The 12332-nt window shown below is 36.6% G+C and overlaps 1 protein-coding gene across 1 annotated transcript in view; it reads right to left on the reverse strand.

The window, feature by feature from the left end:
* Window positions 1-1994: 1994 nt before the first annotated feature.
* LOC124357804 (alpha-crystallin B chain) overlaps window positions 1995-12332 on the reverse strand; it is a 31834-nt gene continuing 21496 nt past the window's right edge. The window contains exon 3 of the mRNA XM_046809859.1: window positions 1995-2560. Coding sequence (XP_046665815.1) covers window positions 2366-2560 — 195 coding nt within the window. The 3' untranslated portion in view covers window positions 1995-2365. The remainder of the gene's footprint in view (window positions 2561-12332) is intronic.

Here is a 12332-nt window from a genome sequence, read left to right on the forward strand (position 1 = left end):
GACTATGTTTCAGTGAGACATTCTCTGTTTTGTTTTACTAATCTAACATTCATTCATTGCACAAAATTAGATATGTTACATTACAATCACCTTTTACACTCAAGCATGGCTTCATAATCAACTCCTGTAACAAAGCTAGCACTCGGTTCCAGAGGTATAGCACAAAACAGAACACTTAAAGATCTTTCAGCCAAGCCTTACAATGTTTTTGATTGTTTAGTTCTTTGATACTGTTAGGGAATTCTTTGATTCATCTGATGACATCTTGTGTGGAAGTTGTTTGAACGCTAGATTTTATTATTACATTCGACAAATTCCTGACTTGCAGCAGAGCCTTGGAAATTTTTCACCTCCATGAGTCAATTCACAAGTGATCAAACCAATCTTCCTCAATGCATTACAACATCTTCTAGACTTAATTTTGACATGTTTCTAATAGCGTGGCTATGGTGGGAAAGTTTGATTCAGTGTGAATGTTGAAGTTGAGCTCTGACGAAGAAGCTCAAAATAAACATCTTACATCATTTTAACTCAAGAGACACCCAGATTACAAAATATAGTGTAATCTGGGTGAAGAGAAATATGTGACAGCATCAGATTCCAGATGCTGCACTTACAGGAAGGTGAACTGGAGCTAAACTCAACATTCACATGTTACTGATGGCTTCTTTTAAAATCTGTGAACGCTACTTAGATCCTGGTTCATATGTCAAGACATAATCATATAAGAATATAAAGAGGCAAAAATATGTTATTCTTAACAAAGCTGAAAAGAAAAACTTTTGCTGTTCTCAATATCCAAAGAGTTCTTTGTATGAGCCTGGATAAAACGTTTCAAAAACGTGAACTAGTTGAAAATAACTGTAGCTTGGTTACTGAATAGTCCTTATTTATATCTAGAGATTTTTTCTTATGAACCAGTAAAATTGAGTTAATGTTCCAAGAATTAATTTCAATTATTAAAGATATAAATTATCAACCCATGTTTTTATTGTGACATACAAGTATTACTCATTATTTGGTGACAAATTAATTTTCCTGTTGGATATTTGTAATGAAGCATGTGGTTTTCATAGTGTGTTCAAATCTAACTAAATCGTTTTCCGATATAGGATGTTATGTAATTATGATTGTGCAGTCCTTGCAAGTATTTCTCCCACATAGCCATTGATAATGGTAATTTGGGATTTTTCTCTATAGGTCTTGTCACAGAGCACTTATTAGTCCTAACTTGGCCTGGTACAATAAATAATTATTTTTCATCCCCAACACAAGCCCAGTACAGGTTAGTATGTTATTCTCAGCATTCTATTTAACACTCATTATACTTTGAGTTGTTAGTAGTATAATTTGCCAAGCCTAGATTATCCCAAAATAAAGTTAATACATTGATCAGAATTAAATTTAAATATCTCTTAGGTAATACCAATGCGATTGATAGTTGTTTACATTGTAGGCTACTAACAGGCACAAGAAAGTGGTTTTAAGGTGAAGGTTGTAATGAGGAATAATCATTGAAACAATTTATATATCTCTTAGGTAATACCAATGCGATTGATAGTTGTTTACATTGTAGGCTACTAACAGGCACAAGAAAGTGGTTTTAAGGTGAAGGTTGTAATGAGGAATAATCATTGAAACAATTTATATATCTCTTAGGTAATACCAATGCGATTGATAGTTGTTTACATTGTAGGCTACTAACAGGCACAAGAAAGTGGTTTTAAGGTGAAGGTTGTAATGAGGAATAATCATTGAAACAATTTATATATCTCTTAGGTAATACCAATGCGATTGATAGTTGTTTACATTGTAGGCTACTAACAGGCACAAGAAAGTGGTTTTAAGGTGAAGGTTGTAATGAGGAATAATCATTGAAACAATTTATATATCTCTTAGGTAATACCAATGCGATTGATAGTTGTTTACATTGTAGGCTACTAACAGGCACAAGAAAGTGGTTTTAAGGTGAAGGTTGTAATGAGGAATAATCATTGAAACAATATTACGTTTATTACATAAAAGAACAGAAAATATAAACACTTATTAAAATCAAATTGTTTTCAACATCATAAGGTAAAACAAAAGTTAAATTCTCCACTTGAGAATAATTCGGCTGAATAAATAAAGAAAATAATAAGTTAACATATTGCTACAACACTTACACCTATAGTCTCCGTTAATGGGGTTACAATGATTTAGTTTTCAATTCAACTTATAAAAATACAGTTTTATAAAAATACTGATAAATAAATTTTCTCAAATTAAAATTTACAACATATAACATACTATGGTAAACACTTCCATAAAAGTATAAAAGCTGTGTGTAAGCACGCACAGAGTCGAAGCTGAGAGGCACTTAGGTTCAGTTCTGGGCGATGGGGATCAGCTTCTCGGGCTGGCCCAGGGCAGGCAGTGGTGCCTCTACGGTCAGCACGCCGTCCTTGCTCAGCGAAGACTTGATACTCTCAGGGTTCGTACCCTTGGGCAGCAAGAACTCCCTGTTGTACTCCCGGTACACGGATTTGCTTTCTGTCTTTTCTTCATGCTTTGCGTGGACCTGCAACATTCAGCATTACCGTAGAGTCAAACCTAGATAACAACTCAACACTATTCTGACAAGCAATTTGATTTAACAAACATCAAGAAGAGGTAAGAGTAGAAATAAACAGCCATAAAAGGTGCAGATGTGTAATGATTAAAATATTCACCTTTTTAGTACAACTAAGCCTGATGAAATAAATTATTGAAGGATCCAACAATGCAACATTCAGCATTGCTATAGAGTCAAACCTAGGTAACAACTTAACCATTCTGATAAAAAAAACAAGCAATTTGATTTAACAAACATCAAAAGAAGAGATGTGAGTAGAAATAAACAGTCACAAAGTGTGCAGATGTGTAAGGATGAAAATATTCACTTTTTCAGTACAACTAAGCCTGATGAAACGGATTATTGAAGGATCCAACAATGCAACATTCAGCATTGCTATAGAGTCAAACCTAGGTAATAACTTAACCATTCTGATAAAAAAACAAGCAATTTGATTTAACAACCATCGAAAGAAGAGATGTGAGTAGAAATAAACTGTCACAAAGTGTGCAGATGTGTAAGGATGAAAATATTCACTTTTTCAGTACAACTAAGCCTGATGAAACGGATTATTGAGGGATCCAACAATGCAACATTCAGCATTGCTATAGAGTCAAACCTAGGTAACAACTTAACTATTCTGATAAAAAAAAAAAAAAAAAAAAAAAAAAAAAAAAAAAAAAAAAAAAACAAGCAATTTGATTTAACAAACACCGAAAGAAGAGGTGAGAGTAGAAATAACAACCATAAAAGGTGCAAATGTGTAAGGATTGAAATATTCACTTTTTTAGTACAACTAAGCTTAATAAATGGATTATTTGAAGGATCCGGCAGAACAAGTTTTACCAAACTGATTATAACTAACTAAACGTAAGAGTGAATTTGCTGTGCTTTGGCAATTTAACCCTAAAATCAAGTTCAAGAACACATGGAATATAGATGAATTTCACAAGGGAAATAGTTAATTAAATTTGTTATGCTGACACTACCAGGGGCGTAACTATAGGGGTTAACAGTTATAGAACCTCTCTCAAAACTTTAAACTAATATGTATAACAGCAATCGCACTAGTTGGAAATACAGCAATTAAATATTTTACTTTGACAAGCCTATTCCATACTCCTCCTCCCCGGCCACAACATGTTGTGCTTTTCCATCAGATTCAACTCCTCCCAAAGCCAAATCCTAATTACACCACTGGTTATTACATTTTTGTTTTAAAGGGAGTAACACTTTGGTTTATTAATTTTATTGTCAAATAACTTATACTGATGTATCATTACAATTTATATGTGTGCAAGATATTTTTCTGGCATTTAATAATTTACTGTTGGACCATTGTAAAGAAAGTGAGTGACTAAAAGTAGCTGAAGGGGCTGGGCAATCCACCCACAGCTGATGACAAGACAACAGATCCATGTTGTGCTACTGCCAGCTGTTGGTTAGTCAATCTTGCTCAACCTCTTAGCTCTTGTTGCCTCATCTCAATATGTATGAGACAGAAACAACTTATAACTTACATACTTTAGTTGCATCAGTGCAGTACGTTTATCAAAATATCACTACTCCTGAACAGGTAACTAGATAATTGAGGGGAAATAGGAAGTCACTTTCATGTAAAATGGGTGAGGATCCAATTCACCCGGTTTTTCTAAGTAAGTATCAAGAATAAATAGCTCATTAATTTAATCACTAATTATTGATTATACTGATCAGTTGTAGGCCTAATCACTGAGTGGGGTAATCTGGGTGGTTTTATTGATCATATTGATCAGTTGTAGGCTTAATCACTGAGTGGGGTAATCCATGTGGTTTTATTGATCATACTGATCAGTTGTAGGCTTGATCACTGAGGGGCCATCCAGGTGGTTTTATTGATCATACTGATCAGTTGTAGGCTTAATCACTGAGTGGGCCAATCCAGGTGGTTTTATTTCACATACACTAAAATATGAAAAAAAAAACAATGCAAAACTATATTTCTAAATCAAAGAATGTACATCATGTTCAGTACATGTAATATTAGTAGGTACTAAGTGAGCTTGATTTATTGAACGCTTATCACTAGCATCATTCTTATCTACACTAGCATCATTCTTATCTATAAAATGGCTTAGCATTGTTTACCTAGACAAAAGGGGCCAAAAAGAAGATATAAAACAGCAAAGTGATTCACAATTCATATAAGCAAAGTGATTCACAATTCATATAAAAACTGTCAAGTAAGCAGTATTAAATTTTATTTTCTCTCCCAAACGGAATAGCAGGGGAAAGAGTATTTGAATGATCAAAAATATCCAAATATCCTAAATATATTAATTTTTGGTGGAATTCATCACTTTGAGACAGTCTGAGTCAAGAAAATTAATTTTAAAAATATATACACATGTACTGGATATGTAAGCTTTGCTTTGACTAAACAAATGAACTATTATATCAAAGAATGTAGATGGTCAATGCTAAAATAAATTAAATTTCTTAAATTTATAATTGTCAGTATTAGTTAGCTAAAGAACAAGTTTTTAGTAGAATCCCCTAGTTTTTTCTAAACAAACCGTGGTAACAATTTTTATTAAAAATGTGTTATTTAAAGCCTACTAGGCCCTTAACAACAAAGTGCATAGGCCTACTTTAACCCTGTAAAAATTAACTTTTTTATAACAGTGAAGAATGATTCCACTTGAATTTTTGGTCAAATTCAGTTGTTACAGAATGTTTTGATTTTTTTGAATTAGATAAAACTGAAAAGTAAGTCCAATTTCTTAATTTCTAGAAACCCATTTATTCATTAACATTATACCAAATAAATCATGATTTTTACATGATTTAAAAGTCATAGTTTTTAGAAAAGAACAATTTTTAAAATTGTATAAACCCTATTTGCATAAAAAGTTGTATTCAAAAATAATAATTTTGATTCTATATAAACTGCAATTGGCAACAGTGAACCCAACTTCTCAGCCGACTTTGCCTCTCTGAGTGGTAATGATGATGTATATTTAGTATTTATGTTACCAGATAAAATAAAAAGGTATTACGTATTATTAATAAGTTATTACAACTCAGCTATTATGCAAAAAACACAACCTGTCAGTACAAGAAATTATCGTATACTTTAAGTATCAGATTTGTGTAGTAATTATCATTTATTTCACTGAAAGTTAATCGTTTAATCGCAGTGGATGAGCACAAGTTAATGGCGGTTGAGGATGATGAGGGCAAACAATAACGCCGCTACATTTGCCAAGGACTTTCCACACGGTTAGGCGAGCAAACTTTTTATTAACACGGGTAATATTTCATTCCAGTGACGTAAAATCATAAAGGCACGTCCCGCAGACGGAGACGGGTCCGCTAATTCAGGAGAACAATGCGGTGAGAGAGCCAAGTCGGAGCGAGATATTTCTGGCCACGCCGCGCCCACGCTTGACCCCCTTGCAGGCTCTGGCTCTCGGACTGGACTGTGTCAAGTGAATATCTTCTTTCAGTGTTAACAGTTCGGTTTCATCAGTTTGACGTAGAGAAAATACATATACCTACTTACATAGTTTACATCGCCGCTGGCAATTTTCATCTAAGGCCTGGGACACACACTCCCGGTTACCGGGATGCCGACCACCGGGTTGCCGGTAAACGGTTTGTTGTGTGCTGGCCACACAGTCCCGGCGATAAACATCAAATTGTCTCTCAGTTAACCTTTGAGTGTTGTTCGGAACGAATCATGCTATCCAAAGTGAAGTTAGTTTGTTGTTTAGAGGCTCTAAATGAATTACCAAAACAACGAAATAGGGTACATTGGGTTCATCCATTCAATGTAGATGCTAAAGCTGAAAAAAGATTTAGAAAATTTTACGTGAGTATTCGGACTTATGAAACAAAGTTGTTCGGCTTCTACAGGATGTCAATAAAATCTTTTGACGAACTGTTAGTGTTACTGAGGCGACACATAGCAAGAAAAATTACAAACAAAAGATTATCAGTAAGTGCAGAAGAAAGACTTACAATAACTATAAGGTGAGTAAAGAAACATTGTAATACAACTTATAGAACTTACTTTATTTCATTACAACTAATATTATTTTAATGTCTTGTAATCATGTTAACTGTAGCGGAAAGGATTTTTTTGTAATCTATGTCCTAATATCTAGTAAATAATGTTTGTTGCTTAAGAAATGTAAAATAAAATTTTTCACCGGCTGCAGGGCTCCCGGTCGCCGGTAGCATGCTTGCCGGTCTGGACCGGCACGCTTTGTGCCGCACAGCACCGGCATTGTGTGTGCGCTCTTCAACAAACTATATGTTCTCATCAATCCCGGCCGGGATGCCGATCACCGGCATCCCGGTAACCGGGACTGTGTGTCCCAGGCCTACGACAGCATTAGATTTCCTGGAATTCAATTAAGGGAAAACTTATGGTTGAGAAAACAACAGTGTAAGCCAAATATAACCACAACTACTCGTACACAATTAAATATGGGATGTCTGTTTTTATCGGTTCTCGTGATTACTTATACTGATGGAAAATCATTTCTTGGTTCGCCGAGCAACCGACACTTATCTGAATGAATGATTTCGTTCTAGCTAGATTCCCTATTCCGACACTTATCTGAATGAATGATTTCGTTCTAACTAGATTCCCTATTCCGACACTTATCTGAATGAATGATTTCGTTCTAGCTAGATTCCCTATTCCGACACTTATCTGAATGAATGATTTCGTTCTAACTAGATTCCCTATTCCGACACTTATCTGAATGAATGATTTCGTTCGAACTAGATTCCCTACTATCGGGGAACTTTAAATGGTTTCCTTTTTCAAATATTGTTGGGTTGTACTATTTAACCGATTTTAGATTGTAGCCGCGCCGGTATGTAAATATAAAGTAGCCTACCCTGTGAGTACAGTAAGATTTTCAAAAGAAGACTCATTTTGTCGAAAATTACGTCTTAATCTATGGACACGACAGAACATTTATAATGCAGCAGAGTATATTTTGCTAACATTTAAAGTTATTATGCGAAAATCCTCTTCGCTGACACTAAAACAAACTGTTACCAAAAACATTTTATTTCGGATGACGTATAATGGGTTTTTGGTCTAGAGGCCTTAAATAAAAAAAGAACTCGCCTTGCCTCAAATGAGTATAAAAGTTGAGTTTCTTGAGTATAAAATTGAACAGCGTTAACTTCACAATCACCAATACCAAGAAGCTTCAGCGGACTGCTTCCATAGCGAAACGATTATTAATAAATCCAACTCCACTGTAAGATTATCATAAGTTATTATTTGGTTAATTTTATTGCTGGACTAAGCGGAATGCAAAAAAGAAGGCATTGGAATTTTGATTGATGTAACAATGGTTTTGGTTGCCCTCTCTGCTGATAACTCAGTTATATTGCATTTTTTTAGCTTCCGGCCGTAGCATTGGTGTTCATTGAATCTTTCAGACACAAAACACAAAACAACACAGAGTGCGTGACATTAGTTACACAACACCCCATTTAACTAACGACGACAACAACAAATAAACACAAGTACGACAGCCGGGTTTTCGAAGAAAGGGCGTTGAACCCGAACGACAACATTCCCGAGTGCGCTGCCGTGTTTTATAAACAATGGCAATGTTTTTGCCGTCGTAATCTAAATGGCAGCGAAGCACGTAGGCTGCTAGGTGCAGCAGCGGTATAAAAGTCAATTGGGAATATTTCTGGCGACACGCATGGGTTGTTAAACTCGCATTTATGTTTGTTTCAGTCATGCGATCGCAGTTTTATTGCTTTCACTTATATATGTTCCTTCTGTCCCATTGGACATTTATGGCGCATGAAAGTTTTGCGTTTAACATAATTCATAGTGAAAACCTGTCAGGTGAAACACACTCGTACTATACTGTACAACCTTTGGAACACGGCTCCCTGTGGAATGACGCAGAATTTACTTTATAGTTTCCTTTATATGTTTCTTACCTTATTTGAAGTCTACTAATAACTGAGAATGCTGTAGTGTAATGCTGCAAATTACTTTACGTCGCTGAGTTTAAGTATAAATTAAATTTGTTGTTTCTTTTTTAGAAAAAAAAAACTAGGAATCAACACTCATTCTCTTTGTAGGTTATGGTAAGAATAGCCTCAATTGTACGCCATAATATTGGTGCGATGGAATTACGAAAAGTTCAAATATAATTGAAATGCGATTCAAACTGAAATACCAATGCATTTACAAAATATGTACGCCAAAAGTAGCATAAATGACTAAATAAATCACAACAACATAGTGCAAAGTGCACAAAAGCGTGCAGGGACTTCCCCTAATTGGGACGATGTAGTACATTACGTAACACAAGCTTTTATCACAGGACTGGCAGGGGTGTTTGCCCCCTTAAGAAGATCGATATATTGTATTCTGTCCAAGATGGCCTATTCCGATACCATCGCATGTTACTCTGCGTGCTGCCGCGGAGTATTTTACGACCCTGACATTTTCTTGTTTTATTGCCGAGCTCCACACACGACCTGTCACGATTCTGACAACACTGCCTATTGCATTTCATTTGGTTTTTACAGCAGTCACGCAACGTAGATTTCAATCCCATCCATGACTGAATTGGGATTTTTTAAGTGAATTAAAAATGATCTGAATGCTTCGTTAAATTATTTTACACGATATAGCGTGTAGGGCGTTACTTAACTCGTGTAAATATTTCTCTCTTATAGGAATCAAAGACTTTTCTTCATATGGATACATAATCGCAATACTTCTTTTTGGAGGTACAGGGGGCGCCCCGAAAGTCAAAGTTCAATTTTCGTAGCTGTAACTAGTGAAACATGGCAGTATTTGTTGTTCGGAGGAATTATAACACTGAGGAAAACACGAAAAATTAAATGTTAGTCATAACAAACCTGTACGCCTCTTTCAAACGTGATTATGGATAATACCTTCAACATGGGAGGAAGATAGTTTATGTTAAAAACGTAAAACTATATGCATCATTTTAATTTGGGCGTTGGATTTGAGTTAGGCTACGGTAGAGATAGCGCAGGTTTTAGTCATATCTGTGGCCGTTGCACTTTTTATCAGTACCATCTCTACCTTGTACTGTATTGACTCTCCCCTTTACTCTGTTTGATAAGATCCTCGCACATGCCAGTGAGTCGACCATGAGGGCGCGCAGAATAAAGCTTAAGAGGGAATCGACCTCTTCTTAAAAAATTAAATATCCACAATTTGTGTAAAAAGTAAAATAAATTTTGTTTTCTACAAAGGCTGGTTCTAGGGAAAATACAAGTAATGAGTTTGAAGTTCAATCCCCAGTATCTGCGAAATGGTATACGGTAGAAGAACCGCATAGTGATATCTAGATGCCACACCTCATACCAGCGTCGTCACATTACCATGCAAGAAAAGTTTGCTCTACTCAGTTGACAGCCACGCCCAACACCACCGTAGAAAGGGAGAACATTTGTGCCCTAGCTTAAAACGCAATTGTGCCGTATTAAAAAAAAAAAAAAAAAAAAAAAAAAAAAAAAAAAAAAATTGAAGTTATGTTTGAAAATTACTCTGGTTCGCAAAGTATATCGTATACTGAGACGGGATTATTGTGTTAGAAGATTTGGAGTTCATCCTAGTTATAGTGTGCAAGATGTAAGTTTTATCCTGGATTGTGGAATCTTTTGAAGGTTTCATAATGCAGGGTTTTAACCTCGATTGGTTTTGGGGGACGAGACAACTCAGTCGGAGCGTAAACTGATGACACTTGGGGAACACGAATTCACGTTTAGGTGAGATGATATTAGGTGCTAGTCTATGAGACCCCGTATTGACGGAAGACTAATATTTTTTAACGATAGAGGTTTCTCGTTGTTGAAAGAGGTTGTTAGCTTGATCTGGGTTGAGATATTGCGGAATTCTTGAGCTTGTAAATTAATTGAAAAAGAAAAGAGGTTTTCATTATTGATACAGAAGACTTTACTTTTCTACATGGGTACCTTTTTTGTGTATTAAATTCATAAGATCACAAGATATAAACACGATACAAATGTTTTCCTTCTTTTGGGTTGTTAGACTGAATGGAATAGTTGTTATATTCTCGCGGCCAGATTGGGAAATACTCAAACAAAGTCCACTCATTGTCAGGGAGGAGAAGATTGGACAATAATTATTCCAAACTCGGCGGAGATGATTAACGATTCACTAACGAGATTGTGTTGTCGAGTCGTCACGGAACGCTAGTGTAATACAGCTAATCGTTTGATCGTATCGACTGCAGTTGGTGACATCCCATATATCACAGAGAGATGATATGATCAGTGACAAATCGTGAGCCGGGCAGGACAGTACGAGGTCTGATACTGCTCGAGCTTACACCAGTGGCCGACTGGAGAGAGGTCTTGAGGTCTGGCCATACAAGGAGAGACTCTGAGCCAAGGTCGCCTCGCCTCAACTGGTCGGCAGAGTCGAGCACAGAGCACTTACCATTGTAGAGGGGACACTTGCAGACAACGTGAGTGCAGGCCTATGCTCTAGCTTACTGCGTGTAGGAGAAGTTCCTGCAGATTTCCATCGGCAATTTTTAAAAGAACTCTTCAAAACCACTGCAACTTCTAGCGGTTGCAGGCCGATTTTATGAGTTAGTAACTAAAACTTTGGTTTCCTTGAAAGTCCTAAAAGATCAAAATTGATTGCCAACTTTGGTCGGCAACGCACAGTGAGTGCAATCAAGCCCGCTTCCTGTCCTGACTATCGACTCCACGTAAGTGTCTTTCTTGAAAATTATCTGACAAATGAAAAAATTAAGATTTCAAAATGATTGCAATCGCATCTTAATTCTTTCATCGAGGATCTGCATCATCTCTGTTTAAATCACGTAAGAGATCGCTACTACTATACCTTTTTTGTTCCTTCTCTTAGGACAAGAAGCGTATAAGTTTGCACCCAGTCCTATAAGGACCTTTGCGCTGCTTCCGGAGTGACAGGATATTCTGAATGGGTAAGGTTGGGGGTAGGGGCCGCCTTATATAGAGATCCATGAGGAAGAATTTAGGGCACTAATCTCAAACTCATGTCCCGGAAGAAGGGGAGGCCAGCTCTGAACCAGCGTCTCCAATCAAAGCAGACAGGGGATGGCATACCCTTGTTGAGGCTTGCAAGAACCTCTGAGGTTAGAGAACGAACCCCACCGACTCCATCAGTCATCTCCCGCAGTAGACTAGACCTATCGAATTGCCCTTGCACCCCAGAATCTCGACATTTGCGGTTAGTGGTGTGCCGCTCCTGGACATCCATATGGTTGCCCAGATTTAAGTGACACATCGGTTTTTGCTGTGCCCAGTGGTAGGTTCAACTCGAAGGTATAGACCAGCTAGTTAGAAGTGATCCCTGCTGGGTTACTACTATACCTTGCTCTTGCCTGTAATGCAGGCCTAACCTACAACATTCCCTCTTTCTATGTTTAGCCTAAATAACACACGCAGCTGTAGTAAGTGCAATCTCCTCCGCACTCCACATATTGTGCACTGAGCGTGTCACCTGGCTTCCGATTCTGTTGCAGACAAAAATAAAGTGAGCGATGTACTTCATTGCAAACCCAAACTGTCGGTAATAAAATTGGCAATTTTCCGTTTGCAACTCTGAAATAAACATGGCTTAAGTTATATTTCTTTTGGCACACTTTTACAAATCCAATTAAAATTGTTGGAGACTGCATGAAAAGTGATTGGATTAACTGTATTGTATTACATT

The sequence above is a fragment of the Homalodisca vitripennis genome, chromosome 3 (genome assembly GCF_021130785.1).
Source record: "Homalodisca vitripennis isolate AUS2020 chromosome 3, UT_GWSS_2.1, whole genome shotgun sequence".
NCBI lineage: Eukaryota > Metazoa > Arthropoda > Insecta > Hemiptera > Cicadellidae > Homalodisca > Homalodisca vitripennis.